Source organism: Podarcis liolepis, assembly GCF_965112155.1.
Source record: "Podarcis liolepis genome assembly, chromosome: 13".
NCBI classification, from domain to species: Eukaryota; Metazoa; Chordata; class Lepidosauria; order Squamata; family Lacertidae; genus Podarcis; species Podarcis liolepis.
The window spans coordinates 5326899-5354874 of record NC_139573.1 but is presented as its reverse complement, the minus strand read 5'-3'; the positions used below and the strand labels follow the sequence as shown (position 1 = coordinate 5354874).

Below are 27976 nucleotides of genomic sequence, written 5' to 3'. Positions count from 1 at the left end.
GACAGCTATGTCGAATCCTGCTTGCAGGTTTTCCAGAGGCCTCTGGGTGGCCCCTGCGATAACAGGATGCTGGACCAAACTGGGGCATCAGCCTGATCCCACAAGGCTCTTCTTATGTTCTTAACGTACAATCAGTTGGCCTCAATGTTAACTTTCACAAGCTCTTCAAATAGCTCAGTTGGTTAGAGCATGGTGCTGATAACGCCAAGGTCGCAGGTTCGATTCCCCATAAGGGACAGCTGCATATTCCTGCATCTGCAGGGCGTTGGTCTAGATGATCTGCAGGGTCCCTTCCAACTCTGATCTATGATTCTATGATATGTGACTCAATAAATAAAATAAGTGTACAAACACAGTTCTCTGCATACTGAACCCAAATGAAAATGAGGTGCGTCCTTTCGGATCGGGGCAAGATTGCCGTCATGATTTCAGGGTCCAGGACACATTTCAGATTTAAAGCCAAACAGCCCCATGCATTTTAAGAGAAGCTTGTCATCGTTTCCTCTTCTTTAGAAAAAGTCAATATAATACTTAACCACTAACCTGTAAGTGAAGGATTTGCATCTTACGATACAGTGGTGCCCCGCAAGACGAATGCCTCGCAAGACGGAAAACTCGCTAGACGAAAGAGTTTTCCGTTTTGGAGGTGCTTCGCAAAACGAATTTCCTATGGGCTTGCTTCGCAAGACGAAAATGTCTTGCGAGTTCCTGCTGGTTCCCCCCCCTTTTTCTAAGCCGCTAAGACGCTTATCAGCTGATCTGATCAGCAGATAAGCTGCTAAAAGCCGCTAATAGCGCTAATCCGCTAATCCTTCAATGGGCTTGCTTCGCAAGACAAAAAAACCGCTAGACGAAGAGAATCACAGAACGGATTCTTTTCGTCTTGCGAGGCACCACTGTACGATAATCTTTATTGTCATTGTCCCATCTTTATTGTCATTGTCTCATACAGAACAAAGAAATTGAAAAAATCTACATCAGACATTCAAAAGCCAACAAGCCTGCTATCCCAGATATCCCAGCCTGGTTAACCACCTAAAAAATCTGATACCCCATAATTAAATACAACATACTCCCACAGAGACTACCTTACACTGCGTTTAAAACCAAAATCACATTTGGATAGAAACTGTTTCTCAGGCGGCTAGTCCTAGTCTTTATAACCCTGTCCCTTCTTCCAGAAGGCAGAAGCTGAAAGAGATCATTTCCGGGGTGCACACTATCCTGCGCTATCTCTGCAGCTTTCTTATGGCACCTGGAAGCATAGATTTGATCCAAGGTGGGAATAGTGCACCCAATTATTCTCTCCGCAGCCTTCACAACCCTGGACAGCGTTGTTTTTTCCCTGGCCGTGCAGCTCCCAAACCACACACAGAGACCATAAGTTAATATATATATATACATATACCCTGGGTTCACAGAGGCCATTTCCATTCTTTGTCACTCCCTGTGTTGACAGAGAAATCGAGGCACTCCTAGTCACATGAGCTTTGGATGAATCAAAACCAAGCCGTGTGTGGAAATAGGGCTCAGCGCCCTAATTAACGATTAGGAGCAGGAGTAGTTAAGATGAAATCGTGCTGTGGGAGGCAGCAGAACAGCTAGGTTGGGTTGAGTGAGCCAGGCCACACATGAATCACAGCAACCTTTCCCAACTTGGTGCCCCTCCAAGTCTGCTGGAATACAACTCCCACCAGCACCAGACAGAGCCATAGTCTGAAATATATGGAGGACACCTGGCTAGGATTGTCATTACAGAGATGGTGCATCCATCCATCCATGGTCAGAGGCAACTTAGGAAAAAAACAAATTGACCTCGCAGACCTGATTAGAAAGCAGGTATGCGGGTGGCGCTGTGGGTTAAACCACAGAGCCTAGGACTTGCCGATCAGAAGATCGGCAGTTCGGATCCCCGTGACGGGGTGAGCTCCCGTTGCTCGGTCCCTGCTCCTGCCAACCTAGCAGTTCGAAAGCATGTCAAAGTGCAAGTAGATAAATAGGTACTGCTCCGGTGGGAAGGTAAACGGCATTTCCGTGCGCTGCTGTGGTTCGCCAGAAGTGGCTTCGTCATGCTGGCCACACAACCCAGAAGCTGTACGCCGGCTCCCTCGGCCAATAAAGCGAGATGAGCGCTGCAACCCCAGAGTCAGCCACGACTGGACCTAATGGTCAGGGGTCCCTTTACCCTTTATGGGAATGCATGTCTGAATGGTTCCACACTTGTGGGAAACAAGTACAGTCGTTCCCTGGAAGTCGAATGAATCCATTCCAGAAGTTTGTTCGACGTCCAAAACATTCGGAAACCAAAGCGCAGCTTCTGATTGGCTGCAGGAAGCTCCTGCAGCCAATCAGAAGCTCCGTCGGATGTTTGGCTTCCAAAAATTGTTCACAAAGCGGAACAGTCACTTCCAGGTTTTGATCATTCGGAGCCAATTTGTTTGGGATCCAAGATGTTCAAGATCCAAGGTACGACTGGACAGGCAACTCCCCATTTAGGCACAGGTTGTGATCTGAGGCACCGCATGTTTAAGTGAAATTGTGTATATTGAGAACACCATTCAAATAACCAAAAAGCCACCAAAGTCCACCACAGTCTCTCATCCTCCTTGCTCAAATTCCCAACTCTTCACTGGTCTCAAAGGTTGGTGCAAAGACTCCTGGGGTTGCACTTGCAAAGGCTTGTGGGATTGCTAGACACTATTTTCGCACCATTTTTGCGTTCTTTTAGGGCTGTTTCCCCCCTTTCATGCCACTTCCAGGTTTGCAGCATGCCTCCAACGGATGAAAATGGGGAGTTGCCTGTATCCCAAGGGGTCGTCTAGGCTACCTTGACAGACAGGCTATCCCTCCAACCGCAGAAACCGAGCAGGAACTCACCTGCTACATCACCCTCCATAGCCACCAGGTGGCGCCACTACCCCCCTCTGACTACATGGCCCTTGTGTTTTCCAAATTGCTTAAAATTTGGGTATAGAGAGAGAAATGTCTCCCATTCCTGGCAAATGAACCCAGAGCAGGGACTCTTGGGGTATGCTCAGTTTGCTGAACGTACGGTGGTGCCCCGCAAGATGAATGCCTCGCAAGACGGAAAACCCGCTAGACGAAAGGGTTTTCCATTTTGGAGGTGCTTCGCAAAACGAATTTCCTATGGGCTTGCTTCGCAAGACGACAATGTCTTGCGAGTTCCTGCGGGTTTTTCCCCCTTCCTCCCCTTTTCCCCAAGCCGCTAAGCCGCTTATCAGCTGATCCTAAGCCGCTAAGCCGCTTAACAGCTGATCCGCTAAGCCGCTTATCAGCTGATCCTAAGCCGCTAATCCGCTTAACAGCTGATCCGCTAAGCCGCTTATCAGCTGATCCGCTAAGCCGCTAAACCGCTTATCAGCTGATCCGCTAAGCCCGCTAAGCCGCTAATAGCGCTAATCCGCTAAGCGCTAATGGGCTTGCTTCGCAACACGAAAAAACCGCAAGACGAAGAGACTCGCGGAACGGATTCTTTTTGTCTTGCGAGGCACCACTGTACAGTAGCCCGAGAAAGCGTATGTACTGAGGCCAAGTTATCTTTCCACAACGGCCAACATTGATGCCAAAATCCAGCATCACCTGAGCTCTGCGAGTGCGGCTTTCTCCCGACTGAAGTGCAGAGTGTTTGAGGACCGGGACATTCGCAGGGAAACCAAAATGCTCGTTTTCAAAGCTATTGTACTACCAACCTTCCTGTACGCTTGTGAAACATGGACCACTCATAAACACCATCTCTAACTCCTCGAAAGATTCCATCAACGGCATCTCTGAGAATTTTTACACATCACTTGGGAAGACAGGCAAACAAATGTTAGTGTAGTGGAAGAAGCAAAGATCACCAGTGTCGAAGCGATGATTCTTCAACATCAACTTTGCTGGACTGGTCATGTTGTGCGGATGCCTGATGATCGTCTTCCAAAGCAACTAATCTATTCCAAACTTTAAAATGGAAAGCGTAATGCTGGTGGTCAACAAAAGAGGTTTAAAGACTGTTTCAATGCAAACCTTAAAAAATGTAGTATAAACACTGACAACTGGGAAACACTTGCCTGCGAGCACTCCAATTGGAGAACAGCCTTGACCAAAGGTGTCCTGGGCTTTGAAGACACTCGAACTCAGGACGAAAGGGAGAAACGTGCTAAGAGGAAGGCACGCTTGCCAAATCCACACCGTGATCAACTCCTGCCCGGAAACCAATGTCCCCACTGTGGAAGGACATGTGGATCCAGAATTGGCCTCCACAGTCACTTACGGACTCATTGCTAAAACCGTGTTTATGGAAGACAATCTTACTCGGCTACAAGTGATCGCCAAAGAAGAAGACTAACCACAACGGCTACATTCTCCCTCCATTGTCAGAAGCAGTAAACTGTGCATTATCGGGATTTCAAAGGCAGTATTGATGTCGGGGGGGGGGGGATTTCCAGAAGGCAATGCCCTGATCTTAGGCAAGTCAATTGAAAAATCGTGTTTTGGGGGTGCTTTGTCTTAAGAAAAGCTCAACAACTTTTGGGTCTTCCTGAAAACAGCTATACAGGTTGGGTGGTTTCCTAAATAAAATCTCCTCTTAAAAAAAGCTCAACAGGGGTGTCCTGGTTTTTACTTTTTGAAACATGGCAACCCTAGAATGTTATTGTTGTTGTCGTTTAGTCATTTAGTCGTGTCCGACTCTTCGTGACCCCCTGGACCAGAGCAAACCAGGCACTCCTGTCTTCCACTGCCTCCCGCAGTTTGGTCAGACTCATGCTAGCAGCTTCGAGAACACTGTCCCACCATCTCGTCCTCTGTCGTCCCCTTCTCCTTGTGCCCTCCATCTTTTCCAACATCAGGGTCTTTTCCAGGGAGTCTTCTCTTCTCATGAGGTGGCCAAAGCATTGGAGCCTCAGCTTCAGGATTTGTCCTTCCAGTGAGCACCCAGGGCTGATTTCCTTCAGAATGGAGAGGTTGGATCTTCTTGCAGTCCATGGGACTCTCAAGACTCTCCTCCAGCACCAGAATTCAAAAGCATCCATTCTTCGGCGATCAGCCTTCTTGATGGTCCAGCTCTCACTTCACGGATCACTGCCTTGCCATGGTGAAGGGGCTTGAAGAACTCAGAGAAGCTATGAGCTATGTCGTGCAGGGCCACCCAAGATGGACAGGTCATAGTGGAGAGTTTTGACCAAACGTGATCCACCTGGAGCAGGAACCGGCAAGCCACTCCAGTATCCCTGCCAAGAAAACCACATGGACAAAGACAACCCTAGGATAGCCATCTTCAAATCTCAAGTTGCAAGAAAGGAGATTCAGACTAAAAATTAGGAGGAACTTCTCTGATGGTAGGAGCTGTTCGATAGTGGAGCGGACTCTCTGGAAAGGTGGCGAATTCTCCTCTATTGGAGTTTTCGAAACAAGGGTTGGGTTGCTGTCTGTAGGGGGTCATACGAGATGACATTTGACGGCACCTTCCAACTTTACAGTTCTGTGACAGCAACAGCGACACTCATGTGAAAATGTATTGCAATATTCATCTTGCTCCTGCTGTGCTCATCTAAGCCAGCGAGTTTCATGCCACAAGTTGCTGGTGTGTGTTTGCAGGGATGTGAGGGAGTGCGCAATGAGGCAGAAAGTTATGAAACAGTTACACAATCAGCCAGTGCGTTGGTCTTTCTGCATTTCGTTCTGGGAGCAAATCTCTCTTATTGTCGCCACCGAGCCCAGAAGTGGTCACAGCAGAACTTTTGCAGCCGAGACCCGGGGAATCTGATTTGAGCCACACCCTTCCCATCACAGCAGCTTCTGCCTGTGGCCTAAACGGCTCTGGAGGAGGGTTGAGAGAGGAGGCGGGGTATTTGTGGGAGCAACAGCCCTCGAGGAGGAGCAGGCGAGGCTGTTCATACCTGCCTCGGCACCGGCACCGCACAAACCCCGTGCAATCGGAGCCTCGTCTCGCCTCTTCCCAAATGGCTGCTTACAAGGTCCAGGTGGCCACGGGAGACATCCTGTTGGCTGGCACCTACAGCAGCGTCTTCATCACCCTGGTGGGGGCTCGCGGGGAGAGCTCCAAGCACCGCCTGGACCACCAGGGCAGAGATTTTGTCCGTGGGGCTGTGAGTACCAAGAACGAAGAGGATCAGGGCTGGGGGGGGGGGTTAAGGTGGCAAACTAGGCGTCCTCTCAGGGCTGGGGGCATCTCAGGTGAACGCTCCTCACTGCCCGTGGGGCGGGGTAAATGGGCAAGTGGTTGCTTCTTGTTTTGGGGTGACATATGCTGTCGCTTCTAGGTCTCAACGGGAGGAGGTTGTAGGAAAGAAACTGCAAACGCCATGCTTGGGGGAGACTTGGCCAAAGTGTCATTTGGTGGAGGGAGTGTGATGTCAAACTGTTGGGGAGTCGCGGCGCCTGCTGGGGCTGCCGTGACCGATATGGGAGAGACATGTTTTGTTGCAGCTGGGGCAGGCGAAGGCGTCCGGCTGCGCTGCTACAGACGCACCACTTTGCCCAGAGGTCATTCCTCTCCCAGTCACCGCTGTTGGTGTACAACCTGGCTGGTTGTCTCCTGTCGGTTGACTGAAGGGGGTGACCACACGGTGGGGGCTGATGTGGCCAGGCTCCAGGGCCCGTTTGCAGACGTCTTTGTAACACGGAGTTGGTCTGCCAAGGGGCCTGGTGCCTGAAGCCAGATCCCTGCAGTCTCACCAGCACCAGTAAACTTAGCAAGCAGTGGAAGTTTCTCTCTCTCTCTCTCTCTCTCTCTCTCTCTCTCTCTCTCTCTCTCTCCCTCCCTCCCTCCCTCCCTCCCTCCCTCCCTCCCTTCCTCCCTCTCTCTCTCTCTCTCTCTCTCTCCCTCCTCTCCCTCCCTCCCTCCCTCCTTCTCTCCCTCTCTCTCTTTCTCTCTCCCTCCCTCCCTCTCCCGCCCTCCCTTTCTCCCTCCCTCCCTCCCTCCCTCCCTCTCTCTCTTTCTCTCTCCCTCCCTCCCTCTCCCTCCCTTCCTCCCTCCCTCCCTCCCTCCCTTCCTTCCTCCCTTCCTTCCTCCCTTTCTTCCTCCCTCTCCCTCCCTCCCTCCCTCTCTCTCTTCCCCTCCCTCCCTCTTCTTCCTCCCTCCCTCCCTCCCTCCCTTCCTTCCTCCATCTCTCTCTCTCTCTCACTCACTCACTCACTCACTTTTTGCTAGGATCAACTGCCAAGCAGCACTGGCCAAGCCTCAAACCACCCAAACATCTTTAATTTTCCCATGATGTTCCTGACTCCGCCTTCATTGGCTCCCAGTACGTTTCCGAGCACACTTCAAAGTGTTGGTGCTGACCTTGAAAGCCCTAAACAGCTCAGGATACCTGAAGGAGCGTCTCCACCCCCATTGTTCTGCCCGGACACTGAGGTCCAGTTCTGAGGGCCTTCTGGCGGTTCCCTCACTGCGAGAAGTGAGGTTAACAGGGAACCAGACAGGGGGCCTTCTCGGTGGTGGCGCCCGCCCTGTGGAACACCCTCCCATCAGATGTCAAGGAAATAAACAACTATCTAGCGTCTAGAAGACATCTGAAGGCAGCCCTGTTTAGGGACGTTTTTAATGTCTGACGTTTTATTGTACTGTTAATCTTTTGTTGGAAGCCGCCCAGAGTGGCTGGGGGAACCCAGCCAGATGGGCAGGATATAAATAAATTATTATTATTATTATTATTATTATTATTATTATTATTATTATTACAACTATTTCAGGACTGACAGGCATTTTGGGGGAAAGAAAATGGCCACTGGCCACAGCCTGAGTCAGCTTCTTTGTTTCATAGAATAATTGCCATTCTAGTACTGTAATAATTTTAAAAGATAAAAGGACCAGTCTTGGCCCTGATGGAGCTTCCTGGGTCTCATAGACGCCCAGCGTTGCACAGACTGTTCCCGCTGCCGCTACCACACCTGGCAAGTTAACTTCTAGATTTGGCAATTAACATTATTGGCTGAAGTTGTGTCTGCAAGACTTAACAACGTCCCTTTTGATGCAAGAATGTAAAAGCCCGGGGCACAACTTTCAAAAACTGGGGGGGGGGGGGTTAAAATAAAAAATAACACCATCAGAAAAGCTCAGCTGTTTTATCTCAGGAGCCTAGTCCAGACTCCTGTTCTCACAAGATGCCCCTCAAGGGAAGCCGCAAACGGGTCCTGAGTGCGAGAACACTCTGCCTTATAATTATAATAATAATTTTTATGCCTTACCCTCCTTTGCAATGAAGTCTTTGCCACAACACCTGCACACCCTGCCCTCCTTGACCTGCCACTGAGCCTAAAATGCCACACACTTATCAAGTATTAAGTCCTTCTTTCTCCCTGATTCCCTCGCTGTTTCCCCCTCCTCTGCCACCTCACCGGTATTAAATGTGAGGTTGTAAGCTCTGAGGGAGCAGGGACCCCACCGCTTGCTCCTTGTAAAGAGCCAGGCACATTGACCTTATGGGACATTGAGCTCAGGAGTAAACCCTACAACAACAACAACAACAACAACAACAACAACAACAACAACAACAACAACAACAATTTACTATTTGTACCCCGTCCATCTGGCTGGGCTTCCCCAGCCACTCTGGGTGGCTTCCAACAAAGATTAAAATACATTAAAATGTCACACATTAAAAACTTCCCTGAACAGGGCTGCCTTAAGATGTCTTCTGAATGTCAGGTAGTTGTTTATCTCTTTGACATCTGGTGGGAGAGCGTTCCACAGGGCGGGCGCCACCACCGAGAAGGCCCTCTGCCTGGTTCCCTGTAGCTTTGCTTCTCGCAATGAGGGAACCGCCAGAAGGCCTTCAGAGCTGGACCTCAGTGTCCGGGCAGAATGATGGGGGTGGAGGTGCTCCTTCAGGTATACTGGACCGAGGCCATTTAGGGCTTTAAAGGTCAACACCAACACTTTGAATTGTGCTCGGAAACGTACTGGGAGCCAATGTAGGTCTTTCAAGACCAGTGTTATGTGGTCTCGGCAGCCACTCCCAGTCACCAGACTAGCTGCCGCATTCTGGATTAGTTGTAGTTTCCGGGTCACCTTCAAAGGTAGCCCCATGTAGAGCGCATTGCAGTAGTCCGAGCGAGAGATAACCAGAGCATGTGCCACTCTGGTGAGACTGTCTGCAGGCAGATAGGGTCTCATCCTGCGTATCAGATGGAGCTGGTAGACAGTTGCCCTGGACACAGAACTGACCTGTGCCTCCATGGACAGCGGTCAGTCCAAAATGACTTCCAGGCTGCGCACCTGGTCCTTCAGGGGCACAGTTGCCCCATTCAGGACCAGGGAGTCCTCCACACCTGCCCTCCCCCTGTCCCCGAAAAACAGCACTTCTGTCTTGTCAGGATTCAACCTCAATCCATTAGCCATCATCGATCCTCCAACCGCCTCCAGACACTCACACAGGACCTTCACCGCCTTCACTGGTTCCGATTTGAAAGAGAGCTATCCAACTCTCTCTCTCCAGTACCCCTAAAGATTTTCCTTGGGTGTTTATTAGACTGGGAGAGGGTTATGCAGAAATGGGTGGTCTTTTGTGACTTCTAGGCCACCAACAGGTAACTCAGCTTATGCATGCGTGGGCTGTAAGAAAATAATAAGAAGAAAATAAGTAAGAGAATGGATCAGGCCAAAGTCCATCTCGGCCGGCATCCAACCAGCAAGCCGGATCCGATCATGAGAGCAAAACTCTCCCCGCTTGTGGTTTCTGGCAACTGGTCTTTCATTATTTTTTCCCCATTAAATATTTATTGAGATTTTCAAAAAAAAAATAATATAAAAAAAATACAAAATAAAAATAGTTAAAAACAATTCAGTCTTCCCATCACATATTTTCATTTGCTTATTTCCCGGACCTCCTCACACCTCCCTTTTCTGTATTCCAATTCAAATTGTTAATTCAGCAAATCCCTCCCCTCTTCAATCATCTTAATCTTCAATTTTTTAAAAAAATATTTTAACATTACATTTTTACCTATTAATAACCATTTTCTCATATTCTCTTGTAACATTACAGACAAAGACCACTTAGTTTCTATCCAGCATCATTCTAACATTCGTTAATTTTACAATATTTCTGTAGATAGTCCTTAAATTTCTTCCAATCTTCCTCTGCTAACTCTTCTCCCTGGTCTCGGATTCTGCCAGTCATTTCCGCCAGTTCCATATAGTCCATCAACTTCATCTGCCATTCTTCCAGAGTGGATAGATCTTGTGTCTTCCAGTACTTTGCAATAAGTATTCTTGCTGCTGTTGTGGCATACATAAAAAAAGTTCTATGGCAACTGGTCTTTCAAAACATCACTGCCTCCAGCATTGGCAGCAGAGCACAGCCATCGTGGCCAGTAGCCATCGGCAGCTCTCTCCTCCTCCATGAATCCTCTTTTCAAGCCATCTAGGCTGGTGGCAGGGAGTTCCACAGTTGACGTGGGCGGAGGAGGACTTCATCTGTCCCAAATCTTCCGACTACAAATTCAGTGGCCTCGTTTGCAAGAGCTGGCCTACATAGCGTAAGGAAGAGCTGTTGACCAACTTCTCGTCCTCACGTGTCCTTTCCCAAATGGGCAGGGATGCTCTTTGCTCTAGATTACGGTTAAGGGTATTCGCCACAAGACCGGGAGGAGGAGGAGACACAGAAGATCCCAGGAAGAGATAAATTAGCTGGCTTGGAGATGTACACAGGATCGGTCCAAGACATTTTGGCACCTGAGGAGAACCAGGGAACAGCGTCCCCCGCCAATTGAGTGGTGATGGTGTGGAAGGAATTCTGCTTCCACTGAAAAATTAAGTACAAAACCAGATTTCTAAACACAATTCCAGTACACACTACTCCAGGGGTCAGCAAACTTTTTCAGCAGGGGGCCGGCCCACTGTCCCTCAGACCTTGTGGGGGGCCGGACTGTATTTTTTTTGGGGGGGTGAATGAATTCCTATGCCCCACAAATAACCCAGAGATGCTTTTTAAATAAAAGCACACATTCTACTCATGTAAAAACACTAGGCAGGCCCCACAAATAACCCAGAGATGCATTTTAAACACATTCTACTTATGTAAACACACTGATTCTGGGACCGTCCGCAGGCCGGATTTAGAAGGCGATTGGGCCGGATCCGGCCCCGGGGCCTTCGTTTGCTTACCCATGCACTACTCTGTAGCGCCCACACAATGAAATGTGGCGTTTTGGGCCCTTAGTGGCCCACCAGGTTTATTTGTTTAACTTGTATACTTCACCACAGTTTAAGGGAGATGTTGACAACGTGGGACAGATCAAGGTAATCAAGGGACTAGGAACCAAGCAGGAAAGAAAGGATTCGCTCATTCATTCGATTTCGCCAAATTCCTGCTTTCCAAAACCAGTACAGTGGTACCTCGGTTTTCGAGCGCCTTGGAAGCTGAACGTTTCTGTTTTCGAACGCCGAAAACCCAGAAGTAATTGCTTCCGTTTTCGAACGTGCCTCAGCAGTCGAACAGCTTCCACGGCGTGTTGTTTTTTATTTTTCCAATTAAACTTGCAGGCTGCCCTTTGCCCCTCAGTTTTCAAACCTTTCGGAAGTCGAACGGTCTTCCGGAACGGACCGCGTTCAAGAACCGAGGTACCACTGTAGCTGAGAGACCTTAGGAAAAGCTACCTTTAGCTCCCTCTCCTCTCTCCTGTAATCTGAGCTCTGCCTGAGTGGTGGCCCAAAGTTTTTGGCTGGGTGAAGGGGTGGTGGGAGAGGAATCTCTGTATTTTTCTTCTTTTTCTTTTGCAATCTAGTGCATTGCACTTCCAAAGCTCCCCTTCCAGACCAGGTTCTCCTTTCTGTGTCTAGGTGGACGACTACGAGGTGCCGTTCGAACAGGACCTGGGGCCCATCCATCTGATCCACCTGCACAAGGAGCCGTACTTATTCTTCCCGACGGACAACTGGTTCTGCAATTTTGTCAGAGTGACGACCCCAAAGGGGGAGACGTACAACTTCCCTTCCTACCAGTGGCTGGAGGGCTCCTGTACCTTGACCCTGAGGGAGGGGGCAGGTAATAATAATAATAATAATAATAATAATAATAATAATAATAATAATAATAATTTATTATTTATACCCCGCCCATCTGGCTGGGCTTCCCCAGCCACTCTGGGCGGCTTCCAAAAGAATATTAAAATACTATAATACATCAAACATTAAAAGCTTCCCGAAACAGGGCTGCCTTCAGATGTCTTCTAAAAGCCTGGTAGTTGTTGTTCTCTTTGACATCTGGTGGGAGGGCGTTCCACAGGGAGGGCGCCACTACCGAGAAGGCCCTCTGCCTGGTTCCCTGTAACTTGGCTTCTCGCAGGGAGGGAACCACCAGAAGGCCCTCGGTGCTGGACCTCAGTGTCCGGGTAGAACAATGGGGGTGGAGACGCTCCTTCAGATATACTGGACCAAGGCCATTTAGGGCTTTAAAGGTCAGCACCAACACTTTGAATTGTGCTCGGAAACGTACTGGGAGCCAATGTAGGTCTTTCAAGATCGGTGTTATGTGGTCTCTGCGGCCACTCCCAGTCACCAGTCTAGCTGCCACATTCTGTTCCCCTCTTTCCCTTCCCAGGGATTGGGGGGGAGGGGGTGTTCACCAAACCAAGCAGACCCAAAGCTTTGTGGGTTTTCATTCTGCAGAAGCTGTGACTGTTGCTTTTGTCTGCGCTGGTTTGGTAATGGTAACCAGAACTATAAAGGGACCCCTGACCATTAGGTCCAGTCGAGGCCGACTCTGGGGTTGCAGCACTCATCTTGCTTTATTGGCCAAGGGAGCCGGTGTACAGTTTCCGGGTCACATGGCCAGCATGACTAAGCCGCTTCTGGTGAACCAGAGCAGCGCACAGAAACGCCGTTTACCTTCCCACCGGAGTGGTACCTATTTATCTACTTGCACTTTGATGTGCTTTCGAACTGCTAGGTTGGCAGGAGCAGGGACCGAACAACAGGAGCTCACCCTGTCGCGGGGATTCGAACCGCCGACCTTCTGATCGGCAAGTCCTAGGCTCTGTGGTTTAACCCACAGCGCCACCCGCGTCCCAACCAGAACTATAGCTAGCAGGCAAATTAGGGGTTCGATCCGGGATGGGAGACTATGTCAATTTTGCTCAGTTTCTCATTTTTCAAGGCTTAAGCTCAGCCCCTCCACATTTCCACACCAGCTTGCAAGTTCGATCAGAAACGCAAGACCTCATGAAAACTCACGTTAATGTGAAATACTCCCTCTTTGCATATGGTTTGGCCTCGTACAGACATTTCCGCAACGCTGTTTTCTCTGACACGTGCATTTTCGGACACATTGCTTAACTGCATTGCAGAAGCTCAGAGAAGTGCAAATTTCGAAGGGCAGCTGCACATCAGTTTGTACGTAGGAAAGGGCAAATCACACACAAAAAAAATGCTTTTATGTGCGAATGGGAATTAATTTCTTCCCAGGCTCGAGACATCTTGCTCTCTCTCGCGCACAAACACACATTCATAGAATTGTCATGGATTCATCCATGGAAACTGTGTAATTGGAATGGTTATCTCTGGGCATGTAGTGAGGGCACATCATTCAGGAGTAACTACAGCATGTAGGGACGCGGGTGGCTCTGTGGGTTAAACCACAGAGCCTAGGACTTGCCGATCAGAAGGTCGGCGGTTCGAATCCCTGTGATGGGGTGAGCTCCTCTTGCTCGGTCCCTGCTCCTGCCAACCTAGCAGTTCAAAAGCACATCAAAGTGCAAGTAGATAAATAGGTACCACTCCGGCGGGAAGGTAAACGGCGTTTCAGTGCGCTGCTTGGCCAGTAAAGCAAGATGAGTGCCACAACCCCAGAGTCGTCCGCGACTGGACCTAACGGTCAGGGGTCCCTTTACCTTTACATTTACAGCATGTTAGTGGCAGGGCTTTGCTAGCAAAGAGTATGGCCTATAGGCAAGCTTCCCTCCACCTTCTCATATGGCTCATTAGATTAATTACCATTTACCTGGTCTCCTTTTCTCTCTCTCCCTATCTCCGTCCCTCCAGCCAAAACGGTTTCCGATGACAAAGGAAACCCCCAACTTGTGGAGCATCGCAAGGAAGAGCTAAAGAAACGGCAGGAATCCTATGGGTCAGTAAATCACATCCCTTTATGCTGAGGTGGGGGCAGGGAACCTCTGGCCCTCGGGAAACGCATGCGGCCCTCCAACGCCTCTCTTTATGGCTCCTAGAACTCTCTCTACAAGCCGTGACCTCTCTCCTATGTTGCATCCCTTACTGGCCCTGGAGTTCACCTTCCTTGAGAGCTTTTCCCTGGCAGGATTTATTGAGTCCATGATTGTTGTTTTTTAATCTACTGGATTCTCCACAGAAATGGTAATTGCTCCATAAATAAGATGGGATGGCATTTTGAGGCAGACGGTGTCGCGTGAGCGCCGCGGAAAGCTTGCACACGTGAACAGGACCAAGTCCACATTGAACTGCCACACAGACTTGGAATCGTAGCATTAGCTCAGCAGGGCTAAAAGGCCATCGCAATATCCTGTGGCCATGAGTTCCATAGCTGACTTCTGAGCTGCTCAAAGATGGACTTCCTTCTGGGTGACCCCCTCCCCGGGCTGTTCTTTGTTTGCTGCAGCTGGAAGGAGTATGCCCCAGGTTGGCCGAGGTGTGTCGACGCAAAAAGCACGGATGATCTGGATTCCAATTCGAAGTACTTGTTCACCAAGTCCTCTGTCTTTGCCATGCGCACCGTCAAATCGTGAGTTGTTTTGGCCGTGGAGCTTGCTTGGATCGGGAGCAGGGGGTGGGATCCACAGCTCAGTTTTATCATAATTTGGGAGAGAGAGAGAGAGAGAGAGAGAGAGAGAGAGAGAGAGGTGATTTCACTCTCAAATTTGTCAGAAGCTGGAAATTAAATTAAGATGGCGGACCGAAACATCACTTTTGTGTGGCATCATCCATTTTTTTTGGCATAGGTTCAGACGCCTCTCGAGATATTGTCTCTAAACTCAGCACGATAATTTCCAAAGTACGGTGGTGATCCTTGTCGATGTTTTCTTTTTTTCTTTTTTATAATTTTTTTTATTGGTTTTTCACAATTTATATAAACACAAACAATACACAATACAAACAAACAAACACACACATAAACTAGTCCCCTTTTTTCTAAAACCTCAACATTTTAGCACTCATTAATTTTACAATATTTCTTAAGATAAATTTTGAATTTCTTCCAATCTTCTTCCGCCGTCTCTTTCCCCTGGTCTCGGATTCTGCCAGTCATTTCAGCCAGTCCCATATACTCTATCACCTTCATCTGCCATTCTTCCAGAGTGGGTAGATCCTGTGTCTTCCAATACTTTGCGATGAGAATTCTTGCTGCTGTAGTAGCATACATAAAAAAGGTCCTGTCTTTCTTTGGCACCAATTGGCCGACAATGCCCAAGAGAAAGGCTTCTGGTTTCTTGGGGATCCTTGTCGATGTTTTCGATGCTGGCGGCCATTTTGATTCAAGATGGCGGGCAGAACCTTGACTTCGGCATGGCACCCCCCACTTTTTGCCTTGGTTCAGCGGCCTATCAAGATATACCCACCAAACGTGGCATGAGGGTTCTCAGGGCAGCCGTGGACATTTAGCTGCCGTGCGTCCTTTGGCGGAATAAACCGTGACGTTGACCTAACTTCACCCGATTAGAGGCGCGAGTGGTCCAAATTCACAAATTACGCTACCCATTTAAAAATACCGATATTCCTTGTTTTCTAAAGATCCGCGGGCAGTGTCAAGTGCTCCCCACTAGTTAAAAAAAAAAAAAAAAGTAAGGAAAAAATGGGGACCAGAAACATGAAACTGATTTGTAGAACAGATGCAGTGGTACCTTCGTTCTCAAAATTAATCCGTCCCAGAAGTCTATTCCAAAACCAAAGTGTTCCAAAACCGAGGTGCGCTTTCCCATAGAAAGTAATGTAAAACGGATTAATCCGTTCCAGACTTTTAAAAACAACCCCTGAAACAACAATTTAACATGAATTTTATTATCTAACGAGACCACTGATCCATAAAATGAAAGCAATAATCAACGTACTGTACTATAAAATAAATAAGACAGTACTGTAGATGATAAAAATGAAAATTATTTTTTTTTCTTACCTGCACTGATGATAGTCATTATTTGGATGGGGGGCTTTTATCCATTTCCGCAGCCACACAATCAATCAATCAATCAATCAATCAGTAGCTGAACAGCGTTCCACACAGTCACAAAAACAAATGAACCGAAAAAGCCTCAAAAACAAAAACGCAAAATAAATAGCAATCACAAAAGCGCCAAACTTAATCCGTTCCGGAAGTCCGTTTGACTTCCGAAATGTTCGAAAACCAAAGCGCAGCTTCTGATTGGTGCAGGCGCCCCAGAAACAATAGAGTGTACCTCAGGTTACATACGCTTCAGGTTACAGACTCCGCTAACCCAGAAATAGTGCTTCAGGTTAAGAACTTTGCTTCAGGATGAGAACAGAAATCGTGCAGCGGCGGTGCATTGGCCGCAGGAGGCCCCATTAGCTAAAGTGGTGCTTCAGGTTAAGAACAGCTTCAGGTTAAGTACGGACCTCCAGAACGAATTAAGTACTTAACCCGAGGTACCACTGTAGCTGACAACCACATCGGACGTTCAACTTCTGAAAAACTTTCAAAAACCGGAACACTTACTTCCGGGTTTTCGTTACAGATAGGTAGCCATGTTGGTCTGCCATAGTCAAAATAAAAAAATTCCTTCCAGTAGCACCTTAAAGACAAACTAAGTTAGTTCTTGGTATGAGCTTTCGTGTGCATGCACACTTCTTCAGATACACTGAAACAGAAGTTGCCAGATCCTTCTATATAGTGAGAAGGTGGGGAGGGGTATTACTCAGAAGGGTGGTGGGAATGGGTGATTGGCAGATAGCTGTGATGAGCCTGTTGACGACTCTTAACGACTGCAATAGGTCTTACAGAAAAAGGCAAGGGGTGAGAAGGTGAAAAATGGCTTGGTCATGTATAATGAGATAAGAATCCAATGTCTTTGTTCAGACCAGGTCTCTCCATGGTTTTAAGTTTGGTAATGAGTTGCAATTCAGCAGCTTCTCTTTCCAGTCTATTTCTGAAATTCCTTTGCAGTAAAACAGCTACTTTGAGATCTTGTATAGAATGTCCTGGGAGACTGAAGTGTTCTCCTACTGGTTTCTCTGTTTTTCGGTATTTGGGAACCAAGGCGTTTGAGAACCACTGTACTGCTGTTTCTAGCTCTGGCCCATTGTGTGCTTTGATCACGCCAAGGCCTCTGAGCCTCTGAGCTGGTGTGGAGTTGGCAGCCTCTTTCCTACCGCCTCACCCCATCCCAAGCAAACAGGTGAACCATCCCGTTCCCCAGGAGTGCCACATTTCACAATTCCAAAGCACCTCCGCTTTTTTCAACCCACACTGCCCAGGCAGCCCTGCCCGAGAGCAGCAATGGCATCAGCGCCTCTTGCCTAACCTGTCCATCTGGGTCTGAGAGGCTTGGAATCGGAGACTCGGCTAGCCGCCTACAGCTTTTTTCCTCCCACCTTTCAGGAAAGTTTCAGGGTTCACAGCGGCAAAACACCAAGAGGAATTCCTGCCCCCGTTCTCTGTGCCTCCTTCTCTCTCCTCATCATTTCCAACACTCTGGGCAGTGAGTTCGAGAGACCGGGCTGCTTTGAGGAGAGAAACACGATCCAGATGGGTAGTTTTAGACACCACAGACTTAAAGACCTGGTGGTGGTGTAGTGGTTAGAGCGCTGGCCTAGGACCTGGCGAGAGACCAGGGTTCAAATCCCCACATGGCCGTGAATAATAATAATTTATTATTTGTACCCCGCGCATCTGGCTGGGTTTCCCCAGCCACTCTGGGCGGCTTCCAACCAAGATTCAAAATACATTAAAATGTCACACATTAAAACTTCCCTGAACAGGGCTGCCTTCAGATGTCTTCTAAATGTCAGATAGTTGTTTATCTCTTTGACATCTGGTGGGAGGGCGTTCCACAGGGCGGGCGCCACCACCAAGAAGGCCTTCTGCCTGGTTCCCTGTAACTTGGCTTCTCGCAGGGAGGGAACTGCCAGAAGGCCCTCGGAACTGGACCTCAAGGTCTGGGCAGAACGATGGGAGTGGAGACGCTCCTTCAGGTCTACTGGGCCGAGGCCAAAACCAGTCACTGCCTCTCAGTCTACTGGGTGAAGCCTAACCTACCTCACAGCGTTGTTGTGGAGATTAAATGAGGAGTGGGAGGAGAACCATGTATACCGCCTTGAGATGGAGGAAAAGGTGGGGATATTATTATTATTATTATTATTATTATTATTATTATTATTATACCCCGCCCATCTGGCTGGGTTTCCCCATCCACTCTGGGTGGCTTCCAACAGAACACTAAAATACAATAGCCTTTTAAACATTAAAAGCTTCCCTAAACAGGGCTGCCTTCAGATGTCTTCTAAAAGTCTGGTAGTTGTTTTTCTCTTTGACACCTGGTGGGAGGGTGTTCCACAGGGAGGGCGCCACTACCGAGAAGGCCCTCTGCCTGGTTCCCTGTAACTTGGCTTCTCGCAGGGAGGGAACCGCCAGAAGGCCCTCGGTGCTGGACCTCAGTGTCCAGGCAGAACAATGGAGGTGGAGACGCTACTAATGCAATAGATAAATAAAGCCTCTAATATAATTGGGTTCATTTTTCTTCACCCCAGAAACAAGGGACGATATGATTTCTGCATTGGTGCATGAAAAAACGATGATGATTTTTCATAGCGAAAAATGCAGGCCTTTGGCTGATTACTGTTCTATAGACTTCTAAATGTGTTTGTGGGAGAAGGGTTGTTCTTTTGCTGCTTCTGGTTTAGCTATTTATTTATTTGTGCTTTTATCGTATATTTTTATCTTGTGAACCACTCCGAGATCTTTTGATAAATCAAATAAATAAATAATTAGGAATAAATAAATTTTATCATTAGATACAGGCAAGAAGACATCTTGCTAGCCGAACCCCACATATCAAACTCTCTGATGGTTCACGCTGGCATAACTGCCCACTGAGAGATGCCTATAAATAAGTCCCTTCCATTTCCACAGACATTTACCGTATTTTTCGCTCTATAACACGCACCCAACCATAACACGCACATAGTTTTTAGAGGAGGAAAACCCGTAGGCATGCCACCCGTAGGCATTCCCTCCATAACACGCACAGACATTTCCCCTTACTTTAAAGGAGGAAAAAAGTGAGTGTTATGGTGCAAAAAATACGGTAATTATCCAGCTTTAAGGAAAGTATCACAGATTTTCTGACCAATCAAATGCATGCCTGCGCCCTCCTGGCTTTGTTCAGTAACGCCACCTGCTGGCGTTTCCTGGAAATTAAATAGGGCACGGCATGCAAGCTGTGGTTAACTCATATGGAGAAAAGGTAAAGGTAAAGGGACCCCTGACCATTAGGTCCAGTCACGGACGACTCTGGGGTTGCGGCGCTCATCTTGCTTTATTGGCCGAGGGAGCCGGCGTCCAGCTTCCGGGTCATGTGGCCAGCATGACTAAGCCGCTTCTGGCGAACCAGAGCAGCGCATGGAAACGCTGTTTACCTTCCCGCCAGAGCGGTACCTATTTATCTACTTGCACTTTGACGTGCTTTCGAACTGCTAGATGGGCAGGAGCAGGGACCAAGCAACGGGAGCTCACCCCGTCGTGGGGATTCGAACCGCCAACCTTCTGATCGGCAAGTCGTAGGCTCTGTGGTTTAACCCACAGCGCCACCCGCGTCCCTGTATGGAGAAAAGCAGGGTTCAATTGTTGGAGAAAAGCAGGGTGCAATTGTTAGATTTCGAAGCTATCCCCCTCACTGATTGTGCTCCTTCCCCTCAGGGAACTTGAGATGCGGCTGAAAGGCTTCAACAACCTGGTGGAGTCATGGAAGAACCTGGACGACATTCGCAGAGTCTTCTGGTTCATGAAAACACCTGTCACAGGTGGGTGGGTCCCCTCCCTGCCCTGAGCAGACAAAAGCAACTGGATCCAACCAATAAATGATGTGCTTCTAATGCACCATTCTCCCTGGCCACCACTCCTGACACTCGCTGCCTAAGGATAATTTAACTCAAGGATTTAAATATGCACGGCACTCCTTTTAAATATACAAGGTGTGACCGGAAAGTTCGGTGAATGGTCACAGAAATCGGACAATGAGAAATATTCGAACATACAGTGGTATGTTGGTTCTCAAACTTAATCCATTCCGGAAGTCCATTCCAAAACCAAAGCGTTCCAAAACCAAGGCACGCTTTCCCATAGAAAGTAATGCAAAACGGATTAATCCGTTCCAGACTTTTAAAAACAACCCCTGAGACAGCAATTTAACATGAATTTTACTATCTAACGAGACCACTGATACATAAAATGAAAGCAATAATTAATGCACTGGACTATAAAATAAATAAAACAGTATTGTAGATGATAAAAATTAAAATTTTTAAAAAAATCTTACCTGCACTGATGATAGTCATTGTTTGGATGGGGGGCTTTTATCCATTTCTACAGTCAATCAATCAATCAATCAATCAATCAATGAATCGGTAGCTGAACTGGGATTCACACAGTCACAAAAACAAATTAACTGAAAAAGCCTCAAAACAAAAATCGCAAAATAAATAGCAAAAAAAAGCACTAAATATAAGCTCCCCATTTCACCTTAGAACACTGCGATCAGAAACAGAAGGTTTGAATGACAATGGGGGGGGGGAGACGCAAATTAGCAGCGCAACAGGAAACAGGGGGATGCAAAACAGAGCATGTTCGGCTTCCAAAATAAGTTCAAAAACTGGAACACCTACTTCCGGTTTTGCAGCATTCGTGTTCCAAGTTTTGTGAACTAAGCTGTTCGAAAGCCAAGGTACCAGTGTACAAACTTACAGGCCTTCAGAGTAGCCCCCTCCGACACAATGCACCGTTGACAACGTTTGTAGAACTGCTGGAAACTTCTGGAGAAGTCCTCTATTCGTACTGCTTTCAATTCTCTCGTCACAGCAGCTTGGATGTGTGAAATGTTGGGAAATCTGCGCCCTTTCAGTGCAGATTTCAGTTTTGGAAAAAGAAAGAAATCTGGTGGGGTCAGATTGGGAGAATATGGAGGGTGGGACAGCTCAGTAACCTCAGTAACGATTTCACATGGAATATTCAATTCTTCCGCCATCGTTCGGACTCACAGACGCTGATCCCACATCAATACGTCACAAACTCTGTCGACATTTGCGGAAACGCTTAAACCATGTTCGAGTTACAGCTTAATCTCCTTGCACAATTGTGAGCATTTTGTGGGTTTCCGATGCCAATTGTATGTTCAAATATTTCTCGCTGTCCGGTTTCTGTGACCGTTCACCGAACTTTCCGGTCACGCATTGTACATTGTTGTTTAGTCGTTTAGTCGTGTCCGACTCTTCGTGACCCGCTGGACCAGAGCACGCCAGGCCCTCCTGTCTTCCACTGCCTCCCGCAGTTTGGTCAAACTCATGCCAGTAGCTTCGAGAACACTGTCCAGCCATCTCGTCCTCCGTCCTCCCCTTCTCCTTGTGCCCTCTGTATTTCCCAACATCAGGGTCTTTTCCAGGGAGTCGTCTCTTCTCATGAGGTGGCCAAAGTCTTGGAGCCTCAGCTTCAGGATCTGTCCTTCCAGTGAGCACTCAGGGCTGATTTCCTTCAGAATGGAGAGGTTTGATCTTCTTGCAGTCCATGGGACTCTCAAGAGTCTCCTCCAACACCAGAATTCAAAAGCATCCATTCTTCGGCGATCAGCCTTCTTTATGGTCCAGCTCTCACTTCCATACATCACGACTGGGAAAACCATAGCTTTTACTATACGGACCTTTGTTGGCAAGGCGATGTCTCTACGTACGTACATTCCTTTAAATAAATAAAAAAGGAACAGAGGCTGAGATTGCACGAAAAGTCCTGGTAGATCAGGGCAAAGGCCTAGCTATGCCCTCATCCTGTATCCGCAGTGGCTTCTCAGAAGTCCCCAGGCAAGTGGCGTGAGGTAATAGCCCTCTCCTGCTGTCGTTTCCCAGAAGCTGTTATGGAAAGGTAGACTGCGTCTACAGAGGGAGGTTCTATTTAGCCATAATGACTAATAGCCATTGGCAGACCCCCTCCTCCCTGAATTGTCTAATCCTTTAAAGTTGTCTAATTGGCTAATAAGAATAAGAATAAGAATAAGATTTTTTATTTATACCCTGCCCTCCCCGGCCAGAGCCGGGCTCAGGGTGGCTAACACAGTAAAATTACAGTAAAAACATAATAGGGGGGAGGAAACCAATTTAAAATACAGGTTAAAATGCAATTTAAAATGCAGCCTCATTTTAAAAATAGCCCATAGATCGAAACCATAAGGGGAGGGAAACATAAGGGTCAGACTGAGTCCAAACCAAAGGCCAGGCGGAACAGCTCCGTCTTGCAGGCCCTGCAGAAAGATGTCAAGTCCCGCAGGGCCCTGGTCTCTTGGGACAGAGCGTTCCACCAAGTCGGGGCCAGTACTGAGAAGGCCCTGGCCCTAGTTGAGACCAATCTAGCCACCTTGTGACCTCCAAGATGTTGTCATTTGTGGACCTTAAGGTCCTCCATGGGGCATACCAGGTAAGATTTTTAAAAATTACGTTAAGCAGCATACAAATTAGATAATCAATAATCAATACTTTTTACTCTGTCTCAGAGTACGTCACAGAGCACTGGATGGACGATGACTTCTTTGGCTACCAGTATCTGAACGGTGTGAATCCGGTCGTGATCAAGAAATGCCCCGCGATCCCTGATAACTTTCCAGTGACCCCGGAGATGGTGGCTGGAAGCCTGGGGAAATCAACCAGCCTCCAGGAGGAGCTGAAGGTAAACACTCATGTTTGATCATCGCAAGAGACCACCTGCCCCCTGCAAAATGGTGGATGGAAGTTTGGATCTGGAAGAGCTGCGTTCAAGTCCTCCCTTTTCTCTGTGCGGCCTTGAGCAAGGCTTTTGGGCTCGGTTTTCCCTGGTGTAAGACCGAAATAACAGTGACCTCAGCAAGATTGCTCATTTGGTAGAGGATAATAATAATAATAATAATAATAATAATAATAATAATAATAATAATAATTTATACCCCGCCCTTCCCGGTTCAGAAAACCGGGCTCAACAAATTTAAAAGACTTAATTGATGCAACAAAAAACAGCATAAAATCAGTATAAAACATGAGTAACAATAAATTCAGAATTCAAAAATCAATTTGGGGGAAAATCCACCCAATAAACATTAGATGATCACCAGGGCTAGCTGGCTAAATTAGTCCTATTTGGGCCAGTGAGGAGACCAGGGGAGAATTAGCTGTGGGATCCCAGAGCAGGTAATTTTCATAAAAAGGGGAGGGAAGGAAGGCTCTTAATCTCTGGGTCACGGGTTCAAGAGCTACGCTGGGTGGAATGTTCTTTCATATGTGGTGGACCTGTAAAAGGGTAAAAGAGTAATGGGATATAATCCATAGTGAACTGAAAAAAATGTTTAAAAGTACAACCAGAGAGTCCTTTTTGTTGGGGATAATTCAGATGGAAATTCCCAGGTGTCAACAAAGGTTATTTATATGTATGCCACTACTGCGGCCCGTGTTTCGTTAGCCCAAAAAGGGAAAAGGAGCAAAATCCCAACTAAAGAAGAATAACAACTTAAGCTGATGAAATATGCGCAGCTTGCAGACTTAACATATAGAATAAGAGAACAAGAAGAAGATTGGAAAATGTTTATCGAATACATAGGGGGGGATTGTGTACATGTGGAAACGCTGGCAGCGTTAAGATAAATTCACCAGTGTAAATAAGTTTTGATGGATGGAATAATGGAATACTGAGCGGTTTAGTTTTTGTAAAATATGCAGGGATTTATGATATGCAAAATGAACCATGGAAAGTCATTGGTATTTTAAGGATGTTTCCATGAGTATTCTAAACTGTAAAACAGAAAAATTAATAAAAATTATATATACTGTATTTTTTCGTGTATAAGACTAGGTTTCCCCCTTAAAATAATGTCAAAAATTAGGGGGCGTCTTATACACAGATACATCTCTCCCCCCCCCCCATTTTCTTAAATCTGAGTCCCCCCAAATAAGGGGCGTCTTATACATGGGGGCGTCTTATAGATGGAAAAATACGGTATATACCCACGCTGGGCAAAAAGATTTCTGCTTTGCTGGGGGTTGGACTAGATGACCATAAGGGTGCCTTCCAATTCTATGATTCTGCCTACAGTTGGGGGGGGGGATGCAACACGAATGTTTTCACTGTAACAGCTAGCTGTAGGATTGTGAGCTATACTCGGAGTCAAGAGTGGATTTCATGCTCTTTATTCAGCTCATAGTGGGGAGGAGGAATGGATGTCCCCCCAAAGTATCTGCTTTATATACATTATTTACACAATGGGCTGCACGTGATTGGCTAATTCCGGAATTCTCCTGTAGGCCAATCAGGTTGTGGATTCACCTGGAGCTGTATTGGGTGGCTCCTGCAGACCAATCAGACTGCTGCATTGTTCTAGGACCAATCAGACTGCTGCATTCTGAATCCTATTGTCATAGGACCAATCAGACTGCTGCATTCTGAATCCTATTGTCATAGGACCAATCAGACTGCTGCATTCTGAATCCTATTGTTCTAGGACCAATCAGACTGCTGCATTCTGAATCCCATTGTCATAGGACCAATCAGACTGCTGTATTCTGAATCCTATTGTTCTAGGACCAATCAGACTGCTGCATTCTGAATCCCATTGTTCTAGGACCAATCAGACTGCTGTATTCTGAATCCTATTGTTCCAGGACCAATCAGACTGCTGTTTTCTGAATCCTATTGTTCTAGGACCAATCAGACTGCTGCATTCTGAATCCCATTGTTCTAGGACCAATCAGACTGCTGTATTCTGAATCCTATTGTCATAGGACCAATCAGACTGCTGCATTTTGGATCCTATTCAACTCAGAACATAACTGATTGACTCACTGTCCATCTCTTTCTCCGCCTCTCCCACAGAAAGGAAACATCTTCATCACCGACTACAAGATCCTTGAGGGCATCCCCACCTGCAAACTGAACGGGAAGCAGCAATATCTGGCAGCCCCCCTCTGCCTGCTGCACCTCAACCCCAAAGGCCAGATGATGCCCTTAGCCATTCAGGTAACAGAAGGTTTCTCACTTGTTGCATCCTGACCCAAAAGCTATCTGCGCGGGACCAGAAGCATTGCAAATGTCCTTGCGGCGGGTGGCGGATCACCAGATCACCCCGGGGCACCCGGCTAAACGTTGGAAGACAGCCCAGACACCGATTCTGAGTTTACACCATGCTTTTATGTCCTTCAAGCTAGACAGGTCTAACCTGGAGGATTTGCTGGCATCCGTCTGTCTCGGGAGACAATGGAGGAGTGCAGTTTTGGGGGTGGAGTCAAACTGTTGGAGAGTTACGGCGCCTGCTGTGGCTGCAGAGAGCGATGAGGGAGAGACATGTTTTGTGGCAGCTGGGGCAGAGAAAGGGGTCCAGTTATGGGGGAACAGGGGAGGGGCGGTAGCTCTGGCTGGGGACATGTGGTGCTCCTTCTGGGGCTAATAAATAATAATAATAATAATAATAATAATAATAATAATAATACAGTGGTACCTCGGGTTACAGATGCTTCAGGTTACAGACGCTTCAGGTTACAGACCCCACTAACCCAGAAATAGTACCTCGGGTTAAGAACTTTGCTTAAGGGTGAGAACAGGAATCGTGTGGCGGCGGCAGAGTGGTACCTCAGGTTAAGAACAGTTTCAGGTTAAGGACAGACCTCCAGAACAAATTAAGTTCTTAACCTGAGGTAGCACTGTAATAATAATAATAATAATAATAATAATAATAATAATAATAATTATTATTATTATTATTATTATTATTATTATTATTATTATTTATTTATACCCTGCCCATCTGGACTGCTTCCAACAAAATATTAAAAACACTATAAAACACCAGACATTAAAAAACTTCCCTAAACAGGGCTGCCTTCAGATGTCTTCTAAAAGTCAGATAGTTGCTTATTTCCTTGACAACTGGCGGGAAGGCGTTCCACAGGGCGGGCGCCACCACCGAGAAGGCCCTCTGCCTGGTTCCCTGTAACTTGGCTTCTCGCAGGGAGGGAACCGCCAGATGGCCCTCACAACTGGACCTCAGTGTCCAGGCTGAACAATGGGGGTGGAGACACTCCTCCAGGTATACTGGGCCGAGGCCGTTTAGGGTTTTCAAGGTCAGCACCAACACTTTGAATTGTGCTCAGAAATGTACTGGGAGCCAATGCAGGTCTTTCAAGACCCGTTTTATGTGGTCTCGGCGGCCGCTCCCAGTCACCAGTCTAGCTGCCGCATTCTGGATTAGTTGTAGTTTCCAGGTCACCTTCAAAGGTAGCCCCACGTAGAGCGCATTTCCGTAGTCCAAGCGGGAGATAACCAGAGCATGCACCACTCTGGCCGGACAGTCTGCAGGCAGGGAGGGTCTCATCCTGCGTACCAGATGGAGCTGGTAGACAGCTGCCCTGGACACAGAACTGACCTGAGCCTCCATGGACAGCTGTGAGTCCAAAATGACTCCCAGGCTGCGCACCTGGTCCTTCGGGGGCACAGTTACCCCATTCAGGAGTAGGGAATCCTCCACACCCGCCCTCCCCCTGTCCCCCAAAAACAGCACTTCTGTCTTCTCAGGATTCAACATCAAACCATTCATTTATTACCCTCCCTTCCCCCCTAGGGAAGCCCTCTCCTCCCCCATGGTGCTGTTGGCGTCTTCAATTCCTGCGTTGAAGGGGGTTGGACTAGATGACCCCTGGGGTCCCTTCCAGCGTTACGAATCTATGATTCCTCCTGCCGCTTGCTGGCAGTTCCCAACTTTGCAGGTGTATATAAAACAGGACAACGTCCTCTCTGATCTCCTCCTCTCACTGGTTCTTTCCCGGTAGCTTAACCAGACCCCAGGCCCGGAGAACCCAATTTTCTTGCCCACTGACTCCAAGTGGGACTGGACGCTTGCAAAAATCTGGGTGAGGATGTCCAACTTCCACGTCCACGAGGTCAACACCCACCTCCTTGAAGCGCACTTCCATTGTGAGGTCTACAGCATGGCCACCCTTCGCCAGCTGCCAATGTGTCACCCTCTGTACAAGGTAAGGGGTCTTGAGGGGAAGGTTTCCCAGCAGGTGCTTTTCTAACAATATGATTTTTAAACGTTTTATGTACTTTTACCTTATCGTACCACAAATATGCATGCCAACCAAATGCATTATTGAAACCTTCTAGATCCAACACGTCAGTGTTTTCAAGAAGCAGCCATTCTCTCAGCCAGCAAAATTCATAATAAAGTTTGAGGTCTGGCAGGGCAAATCCACCTCTTTCTTTAGCATCAGTTAATATCTTAAATTTTATTCGAGGCTTCTTGCCCTGCCAAACAAATCTGGAAATATCTTTCTGCCACTTCTTGAAACAATCCCTCTTATCCAAAATTTGTAATGTTTGAAACAAAAACAACATCCTTGGCAGCACATTCATTTTTATCACAGCAATTCGGCCTAACAATGATAACTTCAAATTTGTCCATATTTCTAAATCCTTTTTCACTTCAATCCAACATTTTTCATAATTATCCTTAAATAGATTCACATCTATTTGCATCCAAGCATAGACCCCGGGGGATCCCAGAGTTATCTTGGGGAAACCTGACCCCCCCCCCTTTAGACTGACAGCACAGGCGGGTCGCAGCCCGATCCAAGGTGGGTCGCAACAGGAGCACCTGGCAAATACAGTGGTACCTCGGGTTACAGATGCTTCAGGTTACAGACTCCGCTAACCCAGAAATATTACCTCGGGTTAAGAACATTGCTTCAGGATGAGAACAGAAATCATGCTCGGGCGGCGCGACGGCAGCAGGAGGCCCCATTAACTAAAGT

The 27976-nt window shown here is 47.5% G+C and overlaps 2 protein-coding genes across 3 annotated transcripts in view; both read left to right on the top strand.

Annotated features, from left to right (window-relative positions):
• Positions 1–355, top strand: part of LOC310692084 (polyunsaturated fatty acid lipoxygenase ALOX15B-like) — a 45263-nt gene extending 44908 nt beyond the window's left edge. For both annotated transcript variants that reach the window (XM_083472604.1, XM_083472605.1), the window contains one exon: positions 6–355. The gene's annotated coding sequence lies outside the window, so the exon portion shown is untranslated. The remainder of the gene's footprint in view (positions 1–5) is intronic.
• Positions 356–5665: 5310 nt separating this feature from the next.
• The window catches only part of LOC310692099 (hydroperoxide isomerase ALOXE3-like), a 35698-nt gene continuing 13387 nt past the window's right edge, over positions 5666–27976 (top strand). The window contains exons 1-8 of the mRNA XM_083472630.1: positions 5666–6110; positions 11807–12011; positions 14006–14090; positions 14598–14720; positions 19866–19969; positions 22702–22874; positions 25044–25187; positions 26993–27196. Of these exons, the coding sequence (XP_083328756.1) occupies positions 5964–6110; positions 11807–12011; positions 14006–14090; positions 14598–14720; positions 19866–19969; positions 22702–22874; positions 25044–25187; positions 26993–27196 (1185 nt within the window). The 5' untranslated portion in view covers positions 5666–5963. The remainder of the gene's footprint in view (positions 6111–11806; positions 12012–14005; positions 14091–14597; positions 14721–19865; positions 19970–22701; positions 22875–25043; positions 25188–26992; positions 27197–27976) is intronic.